Below are 23259 nucleotides of genomic sequence, written 5' to 3'. Positions count from 1 at the left end.
TCATCTATACATTAAAAATACGTCTCTAATGAAGCGACGAGCAGCGTTGCCAGATAACAATTTGAATAAAATGACAAACATGTTTTACAAATATACAATTGGCCTTAAAATGCCAACTTTATCTTTGCATCACTTCTTTCCAACTAAAATGCTCATAAAAGTTTTAAAAATAAACATTTCAGTAAATAGTGGCGGGGGTCCCAATAGCTCAGTTGGTAGCGCACTCGCTTTACACGGAAAGCAACGGGACCAAGATCGATCCCGGGTAATTAATTGGGTAGCTGGGTCTCTTAGATATGGCGGAAAGTACTTTGCGATAGACTAGTGTGCTATCCAAAGGGTAGCTAGCAATTGCTATTGTCTGTTTTACGCTATAGAAACCGGGATAAACTCCGGCTCCAATGGCAAATTGGCTCGGGAGGACTACTAAATAGCAGTTGCCATGAGTAAGTTTCTTGGAACAGTAAAAATTCTATCGGGACATGCCTTAATATGTCTAGAAGCTTGCAGCAGCTTAGGGCTAACCCACGCCGGAGACTGAATCCGACGACCCGGCACTGCCGGCCTCTGCCCTGCCGTCTTCCGGATAAAGACGCCGGGCACGGACAAAATACTAAGAATGAAGAGAAGAGCCGCTGGACCGACCCATACGGCTCGAAAAAAAAACCCAAAAAAAAAAAACGACAGAAGACGTCGGTATGCATGGGTAGGTCTAGCGGCTCTTCTCTTTATTCTTAGTATTTTGTCCGTGCCCGACGTCTTTATCCGGAAGACGGCAGAGGACGGCAGTGCCGGGTCGTCGGATTCGGTCTCCGGTGTGGCTTAGCCCTAAGAGCGGTTTCCTTTACGAGAGCCAAGAAGGCTTAATGCCAAAACTAATAATTCCACTTCTATTAGCTTTTTTAAAAAGAAAAACGCCAAGTGTTTGTAATTTTGCAGTAAAAATGCCAAAACGGCAACATTGGCATAGACAGTCTGTTTCTTGAATACCAAATCTTTATAATTTGATTTCATATCCTATAGATAGAACGAAGTTGACGTCACTCGGGTCTTTGTTATTGTTTTTTTTTGTTTTTTGTTTTTTCCATCCACGCTTGTGAGTAATTCTCATTAAAATGTATTAACGTTCAAGGTTACACATGCGTGTTCGTCCGTTATACTTCCGGATGGCAATGTGATTTTTTTAACCAAGAGCATACTATCGATAAACGTTTCAAAGTTACACATAGTTTTGTGTGTTGGTCCTGTATACCTCCGGATGGCAATGTTGTGAGTTTATTGGCCAAGCGCATACTATCTATATTTAACTGAATGTGAAAACTGGTCAAATTGACTTTTACGGAACCGTGCTGTTGGTCAGAAATTCTGGCGGCATTTGGTCAAACCCGAATATGCTATTCCCCCACGTCGCTGTGGCCAGTAGAAGAATAGGGACGCTCACTAGATTTAACAACAGACCACAAATCACCTGAAATTAGAGAAAGAAAACGAATTGAAATGATAGAATGAAGTTGACGTCACTCGGGTCTTTGTTATTGCTTTTAGCCATCCGCGTTAATGAGTAATTCTCACTTAACTGAATTATCCAGACTATAAAAGTTCATGGTTACACAGAGTTTTGTGTGTTTGTCCGTTATACTTCCGGATGGCAATATTGTGAGCCTCATAGCCAAGCGCATACTATCTATAGGTTTGAAAATGTAAAAATTATACATAGCATTTTTTTTTTAAAGAGACCTTTTATATAGCACTTTTTATATCCACTAAACGTGCTCAAAGCGCTTTACAAAGGGTCCCTGACAAACAGTAACACGTAACATGCAGAACGAGACATGACGCTTGTTAGGCGATATTACAATATTTATTCGCGACGGAGACATGGCTGTTAACGGCCAGGTACTCATTTTACACCTGAGTACGGTGAGAGAATGTAAGGTAAAGAGCCTTTTACAAGGATTCAACTAAGCGCCGAGCGAGGCTCGAACCCAAGATCTTCCGATCGGAAAGCGAGTGTCATACCACTAGACCACATAATTTTAGTTAGTTTGTTTTTTTTCTTTTGTTGTTGTTATTATTATTTTAGAGCTGAATTATTCATAATTTTTGTTCAACAGTTGGAAACAGATGCTCACCATATCTATGACCCGTACGATTCCAGTGGCAAAGACGATGGCGTTTGGCGGTGTGGCTGCCGGCAGCATGAAGGCGAAGGATGTGGCGATGGCTGCTGGGTACATGAATAGTATTGGGTTCACTTGTAAGCTGATGGCCTGGGGGGGGGGGAGACACATGGAATCTAATTCGTTAATATGTCACGTTTTTTTGTGACTGGTTATGTATATTTACTGTTGCTGTTGCTAGCACAACAACGACAACGACAACGACAACGACTACGACTACGACTACGACTACGACTACGACTACGACTACGACTACTACTACTACAACTACTACTACTACTACTACTACAACTACTACTACTACTACTACGAAGAAGAAGAAGAAGAAGAAGAAGAAGAAGAAGAAGAAGAAGAAGAAGAAGAACTTGTATGGCGCCTTACTCAGAATTATCAGGCTTTAGACGCTAAGAAAAAAAAATTATATCTAAAAATGTTTAAAACACAAACCATCTGTGACAGGATGGGCATCATGAGAGTTGCTGTGGCCGAGTTGCTGGTCACTTCAGTGGCGAAGGTAACCACATAACACACGATGAGGACGATCGCCCAGTTGTTCAAATCTTTAAAAACCAACAATTGGTCACCCAGCCACGCTGAAAGGCCGGATTTCTGTGAAGAAAAGTCGAGTAAAAATTCGTTGAATTATTTAATGAGTGCCTTTTCAAAATTGTAAGTTGATAATAATATGACTCTGCTGATTATCGTCCAGGGGACATAACTCAAGAAATTACAGCCATTCGCAAAAGAAGAACAATCATAGTTATGCGCTCTATTACTGAATGTTTCAAAATATAAATCGGGGATAAACAAAGCAGTCGTGATTAAATGGGAAATAACTCAAAATATCTAACACCAGATAAAACTTTACAAACTTAACTCCCTTCCTAGATTCGGCATTCCTGGTTTAAAGGGAAATAAGTCAAACTATCTAATACTAGATAACACTTTACAAACGTATTTCCCTTCCTAGATAAACGTGGGGGGAGGGGGGTGGGGGGGGGGGGTTATAGTCACACAGTCCGGCTACTTGTCATTGCCATTGTCCAGTTCACGCAATATACACCGGGACAAACTTCGTGTCCATGAGCCTAATAGCCCCGAAACGTCCCTGTCCAGTTAAACATTTGCGGTGCTGCAATGTACCTAACGCTAGAGTTGTTCCAGTCTTCCCTTAGAGGAGAACCTAAAGACTTATTTTCCCTTGGCGATGAATGTAGTTGTAGTAGCGTATGGCTACATCTCCACACAGGAATTCTCCAGCCAGTCTTTAAATTCGTCACTGCAGCTGAGGACAGCCTCGAAACTTCCCACCAATCTCGTCAAAGGACAGTGTAGGATTATGTGGTCTGCTGTCTCTGGCGTCGTTCCCTGACAGTCGGGACAGTCGGCTGACTCCCTCAGACCCCCCCCCCACCTCCCCCATCGATGCATGTTTGCAGCAATCCTGCCGTGGCCTGTCAGTAGTCTGTTTGATGCGACCCACCGTTTTTCGATCGCCATCCCTAAAACCTGGCATAAGTTCTGTTGTGTCTTTGATAATCCCACCTCCCTTGGGCATGGTATTTGTCTAAAATTCCCTCCAGGCTTCCCCAATATGAGCCCAATTTCTTTGAAGGACTTCTTAAAATTTAATATTTGACATCGACGTCATCTCAATGTGGTATGACACTCGCTTTCGGATAGGAAGGTCCTGGGTTCGAGCCTCGCTCGGCGCATAGTTGAGTCCTTGAAAAATGCTCTTCACTCACATTCTCTCACCGTAATCATGTGTGAAATGAGTACCTGGCCGTTATCAGCGTTGTCTCTGTCAAAAAAAATTGTAATATTGCCTAAAAGGCATCATGTCCCGTCATACTTGTTAAGTGTTGCTGTTGGCATAGGACCCAGGATCCTTGTAAAGCGCTTTGAGCACGTTTAGTGGATATTGCACGATATAAATGCTCACATTTTTTTACTTGTTTGACAGAATAGTGTGATGAAAACTAATTACCTCTCTAGCCAGCAAGGGGAGAAAAATACGACATACCAACAAGATACAATTACAACTATTATGTCAATGATCAATGGCCGACGTGTACATGTTTGCAGGTCTGATAACTCAAATTGTTATGGTCTCATTGTTGTAATGGAAATGCTATCAAACCCATTGCTAAATATTATCCATTATCCACAACAAACAGGCCCAAAATTGCGTTTGGTTATCAGACCTACAACTATGCACACCTAGCCAATGACAGTTCGTAACTCGAATTTTGGAATGAAAATAAAATAATATAAAATATTAAGGATAAATAATACTGTTCATGTATGTTGTACCTAGATGCACATAATTCTCTGATGTAAAACATCAGTTCAAAAAAAATGCACACAAACACACACACACACACACACACATACACACACTCACACACACATACACACGCACACACACATTTAAAAATGTTCACTCACGCATACATACAAAAAAGCAAAATACACAAGCACACACACAGAGAGAGAGAGAGAGAGAGAGAGAGAGAGAGAGAGAGAGAGAGAGATGAATCAAAGCAGGTAGAAATGAATCAATGAAATACAAACAGAAATATATTATAGGAAGCAGTATAAAAATTTTTTTAAAATAAAAAATTGAGCTTTATTTAGCGCAATATCCACTAAATGTACTCAAAGCGCTTTACAAGGGGTCTTTGGTCAACAGCAACATGACATGACGCCTGTTAGGCTATAATACATTTTTTCGGACAAAGACAACGCTGTTAACGGCCAGGTACTCATTTTACACCTGAGTACGGTGAGAGAATGTGAGTAAAGAGTCTTTTCCACGGACTCAACTATGCGCCGAGCGAAAGGCTCGATCCCAGGACCTTCCGATCCGAAAGCGAGTACCATACCACAAGATCACATAGCCGCACAAACTACATAAACTACTTAAATACCATAGGGTACAAACCGTAGCTGCTCTGGCAATAGCGTACCCTCCACCCAACACCATGTACAAAGACCACGGCATTTTCCGTTGAGCTAGGTCCCAATTTAGTAATGGCTTTACTTCAATAGATCGTTCTGAGGATGACAGTAAGGATTATAATGATAAGTAAGGGGTGGTGGGGGGGGGGGTCCCGATAGCTCAGTTAATAGAGTACTCGCTTCACATGCAACAGGACCGAGCTCGATCCTGGGGGTGTTGAGATATTTCCTCCCATCCCCCTCCTCCTCTCTCTCTCTCTCTCTCTCTCTCTCTCTCTCTCTCTCTCTCTCTCTCTCTCTCTCTCTCTGTCCACCCAGCAGTGATTCGGTAGCTGGGTCTATTTGAGCTGGCGGAAAGTACTTTGCGATAGACTAGCGTCTTATCCAAAGGGTAGCAAACAATTGCCATTGTCCGTTTCACACCATAGAAACAAGGATACATTCCGGCTCCATGGGAGCCTAATGGCTCTGAAGTAAGAAATACGTAAAGATGTAAGAGGAATGGATCGAATTGAAACAGTACAAACTGTGGACTCAACTATGCGCCGAGCGAAGCTCGAACCCAGGACCTTCTGATCCGAAAGCGAGTGTCATACCACTAGACCACATAGCCTCGCATAGAATCAAACAAGGTTGTTTTCGAGATTAATCGTCAAGTCTTAAAAATAAAAAGTAGGGTCATGGATCAAAAACGTTTTATACAGTCCATGTTAATTTTTCCCAACGAGCATCGAGTTGCTGTTAAACGTGCGGCTATGTGGTCTAGTGGTATGACACCCGCTTTCGGATCGGAAGGTCCCGGGTTCGAGCTTCGCGCTCGGCGCATAGTTGAGTCCTTGGAAAAGGCTCTTTACTCACATTCTCTCACCGTACTCAGATGTAAAATGAGTACCTGGCCGTTAACAGCGTTGTCTTTGTCCAAAAAATTGTAATATCGCCTAACAGGCGTCATGTCCCGTCCTACATGTTATATGTTGCTGTTGACCAGGGACCCCTTGTAAAGCGCTTTGAGCACATTTAGTGGATATTGCGCTATATAAAAGCTCAATTTTTAAAAAATCTAAGTTACCTACGAGGCTTTTTTTAAAAAAAGGATATTGCGCTATATAAGATCAAGCTTTATTTTTATTAAATGACAAATACCTCTCCATCCGCCTTTCCCGCGTATTCTCGGTGGGTGGGACGGGAGAACAAACATCAGAATTCCAAAAAGTATGGAGGATGTGGAATCACTCACCATTCTGTGTGGACGAAGTAATCAAATCCATTAATAAGATACATTGATAAATGGATGAATAAATAACTAGATAAATAGATTATATACATATGGATGGATGGATGGATGGATGGATGGATGGATGGATGGATGGATGGATAGATAGATAGATAGATAGATAGATAGTTAGATAGATGGATAGATACAAATATGATGGTACGTGATTGGAGGATAAGTCTTGACATCCTTTGTCCGGCTTTTTATTTTATGTGATATGGCTTAATCCCATTCACACATTCATATATTTCTTTGTAGCGTTTTTTTTCTTCTTTTTTTTCGATACAATTGGTCGCCATTTTGAAGACATCTATACGTTAATCAAAGGATTGAACCGTGTAAAATGTCAAAAATTAACTCCTTTAGCATTTACCGCATACTCTCGATACTCACTTTGGAGGAAACCAATTCCCCCATCCACCAGACTGTCCCAGGTCACGTGTTATCCAACAGAATACCATGATGGAGAAGGTTACAAAGATTGTCTTCTGGGCATAGCTGTACATGGATACAAAAAAAATGGTTAAGCAATAAATGTATAAATAAAGAAACAAAATTAACTGCATGTAGTCATTTTACACCTGAGTACGATGAGAGAATGTGAGTAAAGAGACTTTTCCAAGGACTCAACTATGCGCCGAGCGAGACTCGAAGCCAGGACCTAGTTCCGATCCGAAAGCGATTGTTATACCACTAGACAAAATAGGCGTTAAGCAGTAAATTTTTTAAGAAAGAAAGAAAAATAAATTTAACCTGAGCTTTTATATAGCGCAATATTATCCACTAAACGTACTCAAAGCGCGTTACAACAGCAACACCTAAGATGTAGGTCGAGACATGACATGACGCCTGTTAGGCGATATTACAATTTTTTTTCGGACCGAGACAACGTTGTTAAAGGTCAGGTACTCATTTTACATCTGAGTAAGGTAAGAGAATGTGAGTAAACAGCCCTTTACAAGGCCTCAACGATGCGCCGCTCACTCAGAGTTGGACTCGAACCCTGGAACTTCCGATCTGAAGGCGAGTGTCATACCACGAGACTACATTTTTGTTTTTAGTCCTTCCTAGCCATTCATTAGGCTCATGGAGCCGGAGTATATCCCGGGTTCTATAGCGTGAAACAGGTAATAGCAATTGCTTGCTACCCTTTGGATAGGACGCTAGATGGACAGGGGGAGGGGGTCAGAAGAAAAAAATCTCGACTGAATCCAGGTTCGATCTTTGTCCCTTTGCTTGTGAAGCGAGTGCTCTACCAACTGAGCTATTGGGACCCCCTCTAGATCACATATCCACATACACAAACACACAAACACACAAATTAGCATGCTTAAATGTAGAACTAACAAGTATAAATCAACGTTCGTTCCATCAGCAATAAAGATTTTGAATATTTCATATGGTACAGAAAAACAAAGGATTGATAAGTTGACTGATTAACTGATTAATTTATTTAATGTTAGATTAACTGACCAATTGATAATGATGATAATTTTTGGTGTCGAATTGCCACAAATGTAACAAATTGAAAACGAAATGAATATGTTTATGTTGTGTATATCGCACGTGTGAAAGAAAGAGAGGAAGAGAGAGAGAGAGAGAGAGAGAGAGAGAGAGAGAGAGAGAGAGAGAGAGAGAGAATGAGAGAGAGGAGAGAGAATAAGTAGGAGTGAAATATCTGTTCAATGTTACAGTTATCATTTAACGTTATAACAAGTGTAACTAAATGACAAATTGCCATATTTATGGACAATAAAGATCTATTATTATTATTATTATTATTATTATTATTATTATTATTATTATTATTATTATTATTATTATTATTATTATTATTATTATTATTATTATTATTATTATTATTATTATTACTACTGATAAGCCATAGTGTGTGGGTTTAACAAGAACATTTGTTAAACCATTTCTTTGTTTCATTTCAATGACAAAAAAGTAGTCCTTCGGAGCAATGAGGCCTAAGGAGGCAGAGTTTATCCCAATTTCTATAGCGTGGAACGGACAACATAGATTACTTGTTACCCTTTGGATTAGACGTTAGTCATCGCAAAGTACTTTCAGCCAGATCTAACAGACCCTGCTAACCATTGAAGGAGGGTAGGAAAAAAATATCGACTGCACCCAGGATCGATCTTTGCGTTTGAAGCGAGTGCTCTACCAAATTCAATGATAATTTTTTTTTAATCACACCCTTTCGTAATGGCACCATTAGATCCCGTCGCCTAAGCATTCCATGAACCAATATAGATAACCCATCAAACAGGATGTCTGATGTCAACAGGAATCACCCATGTTGTCCAAGTGAGAAAATTGGGGGGTTAAACACCTTACCCATGGAAAAAAAATAAAGTGCCTGAAACGGGGTTCGAACCCGGGACCTTCCAAATCACAGTGCAATGCCTTAACGACTCGGCCACTTCGCACATGGCTTTCGGAAACTTATGGCCTGACACTGACCAACAAATGACGTCAAAAGACAATCTTTGGCCACTAAAGAAAACAAATCGTGGGTTTTATTCAACAGTTCAACCAATGGGATCACTTATTTCCTTGACCACTACTAATATAAAGACAACTCAATAGGCGGTCTACAAACCTAAAAATGACGTCAAAATATGGGTCTTAGTGGGTTTTAACGTCAGGCCGTAGCCATCGTTAACAAAAAAGCCTGACACAAGAACCCACTCGGACTTACAATTTGACGTCATTTTAAGGTTTGTGCAGCGTCTAGTGAGTTGTCGTTAGTAGAGCTCAAGGCAACAAGTCTTAGTGAATCCATTGGTTGAACTATTGAATACAACTCACGATTTGTTTTCTTTTGCGGACAAAGACTTGTCTTTTGGCGTCATTTTTTGGTCCGTGCCAGGCTATACATAGTATGCGCTTGGCTAAGAAGTTCACAACATTGCCATCCGGAAGTTCAACGGACCAACACACAAAACTCTGTGTAACCATGAACTTTTATAGTCTGGGTAATACATTTAAGTGAGAATTACTCATAAAAGTGGATGGCAAAAAAAAACACAAAAACATTAACAGTCCAGAGTGACGTGAACTTCATTCTATCTATAAGTTAACGATGGCTTCGGTCTGAGTATCAGGCTCAAAGTTAACGATGACTACGGTCAGGCTCAAAGTTAACGATGGCTATGGTCAGGCTCAAAGTTAACGATGATTACGGTCAGGCTCAAAGTATACGATGGTTACGGTCAGGCTCAAAGTTAACGATGGCTATGGTCAGGCTCAAAGTATACGATGGTTACGGTCAGGCTCAAAGTTAACGATGGCTACGCTTCGCCCCCATTTCAATGATATTTAAACCTAAACCGAATGAAATCTCACCTCACTGGACCAAGTTTTCGATACTCCCGATCTATCATCGCATTCACTTGTTCCATATCCTCTCTGTCTTCGCTTCGTCTCTTTCTCAGACAGAATGACCAGCCTCCTCTGTTAGATTCAAAGAAGAAAAAATTGAGCTTGTATATAGCGCAATATCCACTAAACGTGCTTAAAGCATTTTATAAAGGGCCCATGATCAACAGCAACACGTATCATATAGAACGAGACACGACGCCTGTTAGGCGATATTACATTTTTTTCCATTTAACATCTGAGTACGGTGAGATAATGTGAGTAAAGAGCCTTTTCTAAGGACTCAACTATTCAGAGCGGGTCACATTCATTTGACCTTCCATTCCGAAAGCGAGAGTCATACCACTAGACCGTACAGCCGCACAATACATAGCAAAATGTATAGAATTGTATAGTCTTTTACCCAGTACCTCTCTTCTTCTTTCAGCTTACCCCACATTTTTCAGGGCTGCCATAAAGAATGCCACATCTCCATGCATCTCGGTTCATAGCATCATCTTCCTCCAGGCCCACCAGTTCTTTCATATCGTCCTTTACCCTATCCAACCATCTAGTCTTTGGGCGTCCCTTTTTCCTCTTTTCCGCCAATTGTAAGTCCAATACTTTTCTTCCCACGTACTCCCTCTCTCGTCTCTTAACATGTCCAAGCCATTTCAATCTATATTCTCTCATCTTTATTTATACATTCTTCACTTCAGTCAACCTTCAAATTCGTTCATTTCTCCCTTTATCTTTTCTTGTCCAGCCCAGTGACCATCTGTTTTTTTTTAAATCCTCTACCAATAACTCAGGGTGTAGGGTATGGAGGGAGTGGTAGTACCTTTTGGTGAGAGACAGTCGCATCTTCGGATGGTCAGGATCCACTGGTCCACACCTGCATATCTAGCTCATGTCTGGCTCCTAGAAGCTGTAGTGCACGCAGCGGCCACACCCGGGACCGGGTCTCGACTGACCTGCGAAACGACATTGAGTGACTCGCGTAGTAGGGTAGAATAGGTAATGTCTCACCTTTTAGTGCACAAAGTCTGGATATGGTTGGGTAAAAGTAGGCGTAGACAGCAAGTCTGTGGTAGACAAAGAGGCGCGTCTGAGACAAAATTAGATAGCGGCTACCACCGTGGAAAAGGGGGAAACCTTACCACGTATCATTCATAGTTAGTCATGGCTAGTCAGAGATATAGTGTTAGAGATGCTTGTGACGTTGGGCCCCCTGCAACTAAGTATCAAGCTGTAAATATGTACAGGGAAGAGGAATTAAGTAATGTCCAAAAGATGGCACCTTATGACGTTTCTGGTGGAAAGCCCTCGGGAAAGCCAGAGACTGATCTACCTACCTTGAAGACAAGAAATGTTCCTTTAAAAATTGGCACGTGGAATGTGAGAACACTTGCTCAAGCAGAAAGCTCCATAATCTAATTATGGAGGCAGAGGCGATGAATATGGATATCCTTGGTGTCTCAGAGACAAGATGGAAAGACAATGGAATAATAAAAAGAGACAGCCACACTTTTATTTACTCCGGAAATACTCAGCACAACAGAGGCGTTGGCATCCTGATGAAAAACAAAATTGCTAAATCAGTAACTGGGTATTGGCCCGTGAATGACCGTATCCTAATGTGCAAAATCCAAGCTAAACCTTTTGATTTAGTGCTCCTACAAATTTATGCACCAACGAGTGATCACCCAGATGAGGAGGTCGAGGCACATTATGAAAATGTAAACAAGGCCCTCAAATGCATAAAATCAAGTGACATTGTTGTCGTAATGGGGGATTTCAATGCGAAAGTTGGAAACGCAGCAATCTCACCAGGCATGGGAAGTTGTGGTCTAGGAGAGTCCAACGAGAGGGGTGAACGTCTGGTCCAATTTTGCGAGTCAAAATGACCATAATAAACACCATATTCAAACAACCAAAGAGGCGCCTATACACTTGGAAGAGCCCAGGAGATATATACAGAAACCAAATAGATTATTTTCTCATCAAAACCAGATTCAAAAACTGTGTGACCCAATGTAAAACTTTCCCGGGTGCTGACATTGGATCGGACCATGTTCCCATCATGGTGAAAATAAAAGTTAAATTAAAAATTCCCAAACAGAAAAGGGACGTACACATAAAGTACGACCTAGCTGAACTTAGAAACGAGGAGCTAAGAGCGAAATATGCTGTAGAAGTAGACGTATTTTTGTCTTATGGAAGAACAAGAAGACACAAATAAAGAAACAGAAGAAACGTATAAGAGTAGAATTGATAAACAATGGTCCTCTCTTAAAGGTGCAATAACAACTACAAACGAGAAAATGCTAAACAAAAAATCTAAAGAGGCAAAGAAAGAATGGATGACGAATGAGATTTTGAATCTTATGAGAGAACGGAAACATTCAAAGGGCACCCCTAGGTACAATGAACTGGACAAATCAGTAAAGAAAAAGTGTATCCAGGCTAAAGAAGACTGGCTTGATGAAAAGTGCCACCGTATTGAGAAGCTATCACATGAGAGAAACCCTGGACCAATGTTTGCTGAAATCAAGAAATTCACATATAAAAACGCTCAATCTGGCGGTTGCATCAAAGATAAATCAGGTAGACTCCTCTTTGAGGTGGAAGAAATCGCCAATAGATGGAAAGAATACGTGGAGGAGCTATTCAATGCGGACAGAGGTGACAACCATATACAGTCCTTTCTACGGGGACCCACAATCCTAAGATCAGAAGTAGAGAAAGCCCTATACTGCATGAAAACAGGGAAGGCAAATGGAATAGATGGGGTGTCAACAGAAATGCTGCAAGCACTGGGTGAATTTGGTGTTGATGTGATAACGGACCTTATGAATGAAATATACGAGTCAACGCACATCCCAGAAGACCTTCGCACTTCTATCTTCATACTGCTACCCAAGAAAGCGGGTGCAATTGAGTGTTCGGACTACAGAACAATCAGTCTTATGTGCCATCTACTGAAACTCCTCCTGACAATAATCCTGAAAAGAATCTCGTCAAAAGTAGATCGTGAGATTTCAGAACAGCAAACTGGATTCAAAAAGAACAGTGGAACCAGGGAGGCAATTTTCGACTTAAAAATCCTGTCAGAAAAATACTTAGAGGTCCAAAAAGACATATATGCCTGTTTTATCGACTACTCAAAGGCATTTGATTCTGTTAGTCATCAGAAACTTATCCAGGACCTTGTGGCAATAGGTGTGGAAGAGAATGATGTGGCTCTAATCGCTAATCTGTACTGGCAGCAAAAGGCTCAGATAAAAGTGCAGGCAGATACAACAGATGCAATTGAAATCAAGAAAGGAGTGCGCCAGGGATGTGTTATGTCTCCTTGCTTGTTTAATTTATGCACAGAGTCTATATTTCGGCAAGTAGAAACAGCACAAGGGTTGAAGGTTGGTGGCCACAACATCAACAATTTACGTTACGCTGACGATACTGTCCTGTTGGCGGAAAGTAAGGAAGACCTACAGAAGCTAATTTCAAAAGTGAACGAAGAGAGTAAAGAAAAGGGGCTGTTCATGAATGCGAAGAAGACAAAAACAATGGTGATAACAAAAAAGAAAGAGCCCATAGACATAGATATAGAAATAGAAGAGTGTCCAGTGGAACAAGTAAAGGAGTTCACGTACTTGGGGCAGTTGGTAACATCCGATGCAAAGTCTGACAAAGAGATCAGGAGACGAATAATGCTGGCCAAAAATGCGTTCATGAAACTAAAGGCAATCCTCAACAACACAAATATCTCCATCAGAACACGAATGAGATGCACCAAATGCTATGTGTGGTCCATTTTCTTTTATGGTTGTGAAACGTGGACACTAACCGCACAGACAGAACAACGTATTGAAGCTTTTGAGATGTGGACGTACAGGAGAATACTGAAAATACCTTGGACAGCAAGAAAAACAAACATCGAAGTCCTCGACCTAATGGGCCAAAAACAAAAAGAACTTCTTTTGACTGTGAAGCACAAAAAGCTGTCATATTTTGGACATATGCGAAGACATGATAGTCTCGAAAAAAGGATAATGGAGGGAAGAATTGAAGGAAAGAGAGGCAGAGGAAGACAAAGGAAATCCTGGACAGATGGCATCAAGGAAGCTACAGGACGGCGCATGGCAGACTGTAACGAGGCTGCAATGGACCGTGAAGGATGGAAAGCCATGACATCCGACCTCTGGAAAGAGATGGAACCCGGGTAAGGTAAGTACCAATAACTCATTTTCCAGAAAATGGGACAGGTGGACCCTCAATTTCACATAGCAGTCCATCAGAGCAATTGAGCCCTTGGATCCGGAGTCTATCCCGGTTTCTACAGCGTGAAACGGACAATACCAATTGCTTGCTATCCTTTAGATAGGATGCTAGTCTATCACAAAGTACATTCCGCCAGATCTAATAGACCTAGCTTCCCAATCACGGCTGGCTGGACAGGGGGTGGGCGGCGGGAGGGGGGGGGGTCGACTCAAAGCAATCGTTATCTTATAGCTTGACACTGACCAAAAAATGACGTCAAAAGATAAGTCTTAGGCCACAAAAGAAAACAAATCGTGAGTTGTATTCAATAGTTAAACCAATGGAATCACTTGTTTCCTTGAACTCTACAAACGACAACTCACTAAACGCTGCCCAAATCTAAAAATGACGTCAAACTTATGTCCTAGAGAGTTTTAGTGTCAGGCTATATTATGTTAACGATGGCTACTTACTGTCGACTCCACAGAGCGTCTCATCTAAATTGGTTGACTTACTTGAACTTGAGGAAACGCGTGACCATCCAGACCCACTGCACCAAGACCAGCAATAGAGACATCGGGATTCCATAGGCCATCCACTTGCCGAATGTCACAGGGTTTTTCAAGCCTTTTCCATCGTACAATCTAGAAAAATACAAACAAACAAACAAAAACGGTAAACTTTTCAAAACAAAAGAATTGAGCTTTCAATACAGCGCAATATTCACTAAATGTGCTCAAATGGCTTTACAAAAGGGTTCCAGACCAACAGCAACACTTAACATGTAGACGAAACATGACAACTGTTAGGCGATATTACAATTTGTTTTGTGACAGAGACAACGCTGTCAACGGCCAAGTACTAATTTTACACCTGAGTACGATGAGAGAATACGAGTAAAGAGCCTTTTCTAAAGGACTCAACTATGCGCCCAGCGAGGCTCGACCCCAGGACCTTCCGTTTTATTTTATCTCGTTCTTTTTAATGTAGTGTAAAATCAACTAAATAATGTGCTCAACCCTCATTTCATTAGAAGGGGTACCAAAACAACAGCAACACTTATTAAGTCGAATGAGACATGACGCGTTTAATATTAAATTAAGAAATTATTAAGGAGCAGGCACCGATGTAATATAAAGAACTGAAAAAGTGTGTATGAAAGGTGACAACAAAAGCAAGAGAAAAATAAAGAAAAAACAGTCCTAAAAAAATCAGTCAACCTCGACCTGGGATCGAACCTCAGACCTTCTGATTACCAGGGCCTAGATTATAGATGAGGGTCATTTAAATCGATCGATATTTAAAGGACGAGATTTCTGGCCAAATTTTTAAACACGAGTTTTCCAGGCTACGGCAGGTTAACGAGTTATTTAAAAAATCGTAAAAGATCTTATCCGACGTTTATATATAATATATGCAGGTCTGACATCCGAACACACTAATGGGCCTAGTTTAACGTTGTTATGGACAATATTTTGCGTGATCTTTTTGAGATTTCCATTACAACAATGAGCCCAAAAAGAATTGGATTATCAGACCTGCAAATAAGTGCACGTCGATCTTATCCCAATCGTTCTACCACTCAGCTCAGACAGAAATCCTTCACGACTCCACGATCGCAATTTGTACATTGTGTACACTATTCAAATACCAGGTGTCGTTTTTATTTAACTTTATGGTATAAGGGAGGCAACTCAGTAAAAACATAGAACTAGAGTAATTACGCAAGAGTAGTGTCCCTTCCATTTTCTCCAGTCAGTCACTGTGCTGGCATCAAAATCAGGCTAGCCAATCAGTATGATGTATATTATTGATACGCAAAATGAGATAATTTATAAGATTATCAAAGAATTGAATTGAGTCGAAATAAAAGTGGCATGAATTACAAAGACTGGTCGGTTCTGCTGTATTTTCAATCTTTCCAGGGTTGAGCTGTGAAAATACACATTCGTACTTAATGGTGAAATATCTATTGGTAGATGCACCTTGAAATGAAAACGTGCATTTACATTTGGAAATACACATAGATTTTCCTCAACAAAGCATAAAACTGGCATGTAGTTATTTACATGTCTTATTTCCCACTTTCTTATGGGCTCATTCTTGTAATGGAAATCTAAAAAAAAAATATTGCGAGTAAAGAGTCTTTTCCGAGGACTCAACTATGCACCGAGATAGGCTCGAACTCGGGACCTTCCGATCCGAAAGCGAGTGTCATACCACAAGACCAGAAGAAATACACACAATCCCTTGCAACTTACTCTTGAGCGGCCCCAAAGAAAATGATGTTTGGCCCAGTTCCCGTCAGGCTGCCGGTCCCACCAATATTGGCAGCGTAGGCCACCGTTAGATACACGGCCTTGCACAGTCTTTTGTATTCTTTTTCAGATTCAGGGCTCATCATTGAGCTAGACAAAGATTAAATGAATATGCATATTTATATTATGGTGTATTTTTCTTCATTATGCTCAGTGCAGCACCTAACAATGCTTCTTTGAATAGTTTGTCTGCAATCATGGAGATGATTATGATGATGATGATGATGATGATTAATGATGGTGATGGTGACGACGATGATGATGATGATGGTGATGGTGCGATGATGATGATGATGGTGATTATGATGATGATGCTGATGATGATGATGATGATGATGATGATGATGATGATGATGATGATGATGATGATGATGATGATGATGATGATGATGATGATGATATGATGAGGTGATGTGAGTAATGATGATGATGATGATGATGATGATGATGATGATGATGTATGATGATGTCATGGTCTCAAGTGAGTAAAGAGCTACTCGACTATGCATAGAGATATATGTAGAATGAGGCCCCAGAATTTACTAGTTACTATAAATGAAAAACAATTAACGATTTGTTTACAATGAAATAAAAATAATGATGAAATTTAATTAAAAGAGATAAACAGTGATCGTGGCAGTTACAAATAGAGATATGAATATTTTACGTAACTTATGATAATATGTCAGGTTCATAAGTTTACGTTTCCAGGCAGTTGATGGGCTTGGATGATCTATTCCTCTGATAACAGGATTGGACTCGTAAAATTCCACTTCCAGGCAATTGGTAAGAAGTTATTGTGTAGTCCTTTGACAGCGGGCTTGGGTTTGATCCTTGAAGATTATACAATCAAAGTTAAAAGCTCCGGCGTCTTAATGGTGTAGATATAATATCTACAAAGTCCCAAAAGATAAAAATCTTCCAGTATATATATAGGAATAGAGCGACTGGCCGTCCGGCATAGATTGTGGAGAGAAAGTGAGTGTCGAATGTTAGACCTATCAGCTTTTATAATAAGTGGCTACGTGACAGAATGTAGAACGAAAAGTATTCACTAATTAGAAATTAATTCGAGGGAAGGCTATAAAAGGAAAGACGATCTAATATTAGAAGGTAAAGTTTATCTAAGCCTACCGAAATATAACTGGAGTGAGATGAATTCAGTTCTTAATAAAATAAAATTTAATAAGATAATTGTGAACAACCTTTACTGTGACACCCCCCACCCACGTTTAAAATATACTCTTTAACCATTATGGGAAAGATAGATTTTACAAACGGAAGTAAATTTACTATCATGATACTCTAGCATTAATCCATTGTTATGATTTGTGCTACAATTAAATTATTTATTAACTAGACATGGAAATGTTTATATTAACGTAGGTATATGAATGGGTGACAATAACAATGAAAGATTGTGATTACAAATCATTGTGAAGAACAACATGATGGCAATGTGATTACAAATCATTGTGATAAACAATAATGATGGCAATAAAGCATGATTAAAGTCGATGATATGAAGGTAATTTACTAAATGAAATGAATGAAAATGTAAATGAAATATTGACATTTCAATTATTAATCATAAATGAGTGAAAATTCATAACAATAATAGATAAAGAGAAGATTTCCCAAATCATGAATGGGTATGGTATATATATCCAAACAATACTCAATGTTACATTAAGTTGGGTCATCATGTTTACAAATAAAATTATCGAATTTGTGCGTTCTGATTTGGCATAGTTTGTGAGGTAACTAACAATATGCATGGGAGGTTAAGTTATACCCTTCTCACGTGTTTACACTAATCGAGAAAGTAGGTCGGCGTGAATATTTACACAGCCTGGTATGTGAGAGATACTGAAAGTGTAATTTTGCAAAAATAGACTCCACCTTAGTACTCTACTATTATTCATTTTGTTATTTCTTATGTACGTGAGTGGTTTATGGTCCGTTTCGACCACAAACTCTTTTAGCAGTAGATATCTGCTGAATGTCTTTAAAGCAAAGACGATGGCCAGTCCTTCACGCTCTATTACAGAGTATCGTGATTCTCTGTCCAATAATTTTCTGCTTGCATATAAGCAAGGCATTAGAGTTCCCTCATGTTCCTGTAATAGTACACCTGCGATGCCCTTATCAGACGCGTCAGTTCTTACAACAAATTCTTTTGATATGTCGGGTAATTTAAGAATTGGTTCTGAACAGAGTAATGCCTTTAATTGGTTAAAGCTATTCTGACACACTTCTGTCCAAACAATTTTGTTCGGTGACCCATTCTTTGTCAGATTTGTTAGCGGTGTCGCGATGTGCGCAAAGTTGTAAATGTATTTCCTGTAAAAATTTAGGAGCCCAAGTACTTTGCGTACTTCTTTTTTTGTCTTAGGTGGTTGCAATTGTGCGATTTTTGTTTGTTTTTCTGTCTCGGGTGTCTGTGTCCCATGACCAACGGTATGATCAATCCTGCATTTGCAACTTCGATATTAGTAAACATAGGTTGCGACACTGTGTCTCTATCAAAATATTTTTTTAGCATATTTGCATGGAATGTCTTTGTTGTGTTGTTAATTTTAATCTCGTAATTAACATTAGATTTTACTGCTGTTATTTTGAATGGTCCTTTCCATGTAGCTAAAAGTTTACTCGAGTCATCGGGTAAGAGTATTAGTACTTTGTCACCAATCTCAAATTTTCTTGACTTGCTTTTTCGATCGGAGTATTCCTTGTATTTCTCTGCTTTTTTAGTGACGGATTCCTGTGCTAGCTTACATGTGTCCTCTATTCTGTCTTTCAGGTTTCTTACATATTCGTAAGCAAACATAATTTCGTTATTGTCCTCCTCATTCCCTTTACAAATGTCGGCTACTATATTGATCGGGCCGCGAGGTGATCGTCCATACATCAACTCAAATGGGGAGTAGCCTGTAGATTCTTGGGGTATTTCTCTATATGCAAATAGGATTGCTGGTAAGTATCTGTCCCAATCATCTGGTTTTTCTGCTGACACTTTTCTTAACATATTCTTTAGAGTGCCATTAAATCTTTCACAAAGACCATTTGCTTGGGGGTGGTAGGGAGTTGTGAATGAGTGTTGGATTCCCATGAGTTTCATGGTTTCATGCATCATATGTGATGTAAATTGGGGTCCATTGTCCGACAGTATCTCATTTGGTATGCCTATTCTAGTAAAAATTGTCATCAATGCTTCAGCGATGTGATCCGATGTAGTTGATTTCAATGCTATCGCTTCTGGCCACCTGGTTGCGTAATCGACTAGTGTTAGTATGTGTGTATGGTTTCTATCTGATTTTGTTAAAGGGCCTATAATGTCAATTGCAACTTTTTGAAAAACTTTTTCAATAACTGGGGTTGTCTCTAATGGCAATCTCGGTATTCTGCCTTTTGCGACTCTTCTTTGGCATGTGTCACACGATTTCACATATTCTCGGACGTCTTTAGTTATTCCAGGCCATGTGAAATTCTCGGATATTCTTCAATGTGGAAGAGCTCCCAAGATGTCCAGAAGTTATTGAATCGTGCGCTATTCCAAGGATTTTGTTTCTGTAAATACTCGGCGTGACCTGTTGTTTAGCTATTTTGTTTCTTTTCCTATGTAACCTGAACAGAATATCTTTTTCAATGATGTATTCAACTTTTGATTTCGTCCTTTGTTTGCGATATTGAAATATGATGTTAAAGTCGGGTCCTTTTTCTGTTCTTCAATGAACGTGTTCCTGTCAAATTGTTGTGGTTCAAGAGAAATAGTCATTGGCTTCTCTGTTGTCTTAGTCATCTTTCTTGTTTCTGCTAGACAAGCTGTTTCTTGGGTTAATGACCATTCTTTTACATCTGTTGGGTTGTCTTTAAGACCTTTTATATTGCCAACAATAACATCACGACGGGGTTGGGAAGTATACAGCATTCCACTATTCCTGTATAGTATGGGGTTTCTATGTACACGTTAGCTGTTTCAAAGGTTTCGACTGTGCCACTGAATGTGATGCATTGTACCGTTTTTCCAGTTTTGTCTTCGTCATTGATCAAAGATGATTTTATTCCTACTGTACTGCATCCTGTATCTCTCAATATTTTACAATCAGTTCCATTAGCTTTGCCTTCACAAAAAAATAGCGATCCTGATTTGTGAGTTTGTGTTAAAAGTGACATACCTTTCACGCAATACACATTTATATTTTCTCCTGACATTACTCGTGTCTGATTATTTACACTGGTTTGGAGTGATGCATTTGCAGTTTCTTTTGGATATCCCACGATTTTGTAACATTTGTCTGCAGTGTGGCCTTTCATTCCACAATATTGACATTTAATTATAGGTTTGTTGGTTTTTTCTTATACTCAGTATTATTGTCAGTGCTATTTCTTGTTTTGTTTTGATAGGGTCGGCTATGGTCTCTATTGAACTGTTTGTTCCATGGTTTGTTACTATGGTCATCCTGTTTCACTTGCGTGTTCCGAGTGATTGATCGGCTCGTTCTATTTGAGTACTGAACTTTAGGTGTACATGGACTCTGAGCAGCGGCAGCGTAGTATGGTTCCTTCAATGTTCTGCTAAGGGGTGTCAATGGATGTGCGCTGTTAAAGTTTTCTGCGTAGATTTTTAATTTGTCCAAGTTTTCTGGCTTTCTCTCTTTAAAGAATGCGACTAAATCTGGGTTGCAAGCTTGATAGATTCGATTCTTCAGCGTGAGATAGTAAAGGCCTGCAAAGTCGTCTTGTTTTACGTTTGCCAACTCAAGCCACCGATTTAGAAATTGAGTAATTCGGTTCACGAATGTATTAAAGTCTTCTCCACTTTCCGGTTTTGCAGTGTGAAACCTTTCCTGGTAACCATCTTCCGTTAATCTAAATCTTTTTAGTAGAGCGTCTTTAATTTTACCATAGTCATCTGCATCTTCATTGTTAAGGTATAGAAAACTTTTAGCGGTTCTCCAGATAAGCAGTTAATCAAGGCTGTGGCCCATTTGCTTTCTGGCCAACGATAACCTTTAGCCTGAACTTCGAATCGGTGTAAGAAGGATTCTAGACAGTCTGAGCGTTCATCGTATGTTGGCATGCTTGGAAGTTTCACGAAAAATTCATCACTATTATTATGTTTTCTTTCATGACCGGTTTTTGTTTTTTCAATTTCCAGCATCATTTGGGTCCTTTTGGTTTCTTCTTCTGCTAAAGCTATTTGTCTTTTTAGTTCCCTTTCTTGGACTCTTTCTTCTCGTTCTTCTCTACGTATTCTTTCTTCGTGTTCTTTTCTTCTCTACGAATTCTTCTTCATTTCTCTCTACGAATTCTTTCTTCATTTTCTTCTCTACGAATTCTTTCTTCGTGTTCTTTTTCTTCTCTACGAATTCTTTCTTCATTTTCTTCTCTACGAATTCTTTCTTCATTTTCTTCTCTACGAATTCTTTCTTCTTTTTCTTCTTTTATTTTCTCTTCGCACCATGAAAATATTCTTTCCTGGGGTATTTCTAAGTCCTTTGCGAGACTTAAGTATCTTTTATATGCTTCCATTTTTGCAATAAATTAGTTACGATGTTTTATATATATTATATTGACAGGATACTGTTACTGACTGTTTTATTTATTTACACTTACTGGAATGAACTGTTCTATTTTTAGAAATCTCTCTCTCTTATTTCAACTTATTATGTATGTTGAATTTGATGCCTTTTATCGTTATATCTTATAAAGCAATGTGTCAATACAATGCGGAGTTATTATGACTTGTGTCAATAACAATGTGTCAATCGCGTGTACTCTAAACTATGTTATTACGAAAAATTTATCACCAATGTGTGTGACTCGTCGTTAGTTTGTGTACAATTATTCGCAATGACGCTAATATACTAGAGTGTGATAACACTAATAGGATGCCAAAATAATCCCAAGTTATCTATCACTAAATATAACACGACGGCTAGTAGACTCCTTTTATTATTATTTAGTTTTTAAAGACTCACTTTTCAGAACATAATATATAAGTGGTTTTCGGTAACAGTAATATGCCAAAAATGCATTTAAAACAAATCACTATGCAAAACAAATCACGATGTCTATAGTTACGATGTGATGCCCAACTCATGTAAAAGAGAATAATGAAGGATATATTTACCAACTCAGTTCGTGGCTGGGACCTCTCTCTTGTTCAATGGTTGTTCAACAATTGTAATTAGGCATTGAAGAGTGTTTAACAGTGATGTCTGAAATACAAAACAATAAAATATCGTAAGATTTACAATAGTTACAAAATGTGTTCACAACACTGAGTGATTGGATGATAGGTGAATGAATCGTTATGGAATGTAAACATATTGAAAACAATTCATGAATGAGGCAAACAACAAAATGAAATGAGTGATATAATAACAAAGTGGAAAAGGAATGAATGAATGAATGAAAAACTGAGTGAATAAATGAATGAATGAATGGATAATGTATGAATGAAAGAATGAAGGGAGGAATAAATGTATGAATGATTGGATAAATGAGTGAATAAACGAATGAATGGATGAATGAATGAATAATTTATAAATGAAAAAATGAATGAAGGAATGAATCAATAAAATGCTATTCAATTTGAATGAAAGAATGAATGGATAAATTGCTATTCCATTTAAATGAAGAAATGAAAAAGAAAAAAAAAATTAATCCTGTAAATAGGGAGTTCAATTAAAATATGATCAAGTGGGGCAATTAAGAGTTTTACAATTTAAACTTTAAAGTTAGATGAAATAGATATATGTAACTAAATAAATTCAATTCTTTATATGTGTCCCCTCCAAAATGTCATGGTCTCAAGTGAGTAAAGAGCTACTCGACTATGCATAGAGATATATGTAGAATGAGGCCCCAGAATTTACTAGTTACT

General features: G+C 39.1%; 1 protein-coding gene across 1 annotated transcript in view; it reads right to left on the bottom strand.

Moving 5' to 3' along the window:
* Window positions 1–806: 806 nt before the first annotated feature.
* LOC144967545 (Na(+)/citrate cotransporter-like) overlaps window positions 807–23259 on the bottom strand; it is a 29278-nt gene continuing 6825 nt past the window's right edge. Inside the window, exons 6-14 of the mRNA XM_078904938.1 lie at window positions 16311–16457; window positions 14565–14693; window positions 9775–9882; window positions 6811–6915; window positions 6288–6385; window positions 5128–5240; window positions 2628–2789; window positions 2133–2270; window positions 807–1468 (exon numbers count right to left, since the gene is read on the bottom strand). Of these exons, the coding sequence (XP_078761064.1) occupies window positions 1337–1468; window positions 2133–2270; window positions 2628–2789; window positions 5128–5240; window positions 6288–6385; window positions 6811–6915; window positions 9775–9882; window positions 14565–14693; window positions 16311–16457 (1132 nt within the window). The 3' untranslated portion in view covers window positions 807–1336. The remainder of the gene's footprint in view (window positions 1469–2132; window positions 2271–2627; window positions 2790–5127; window positions 5241–6287; window positions 6386–6810; window positions 6916–9774; window positions 9883–14564; window positions 14694–16310; window positions 16458–23259) is intronic.

The sequence above is a fragment of the Berghia stephanieae genome, chromosome 3, assembly GCF_034508935.2.
Source record: "Berghia stephanieae isolate SIO BIC M18660-M18661 chromosome 3, UCSD_Bste_1.3, whole genome shotgun sequence".
Lineage (NCBI taxonomy): Eukaryota > Metazoa > Mollusca > Gastropoda > Nudibranchia > Aeolidiidae > Berghia > Berghia stephanieae.
This window is presented reverse-complemented; position numbering and strand designations above follow the sequence as displayed.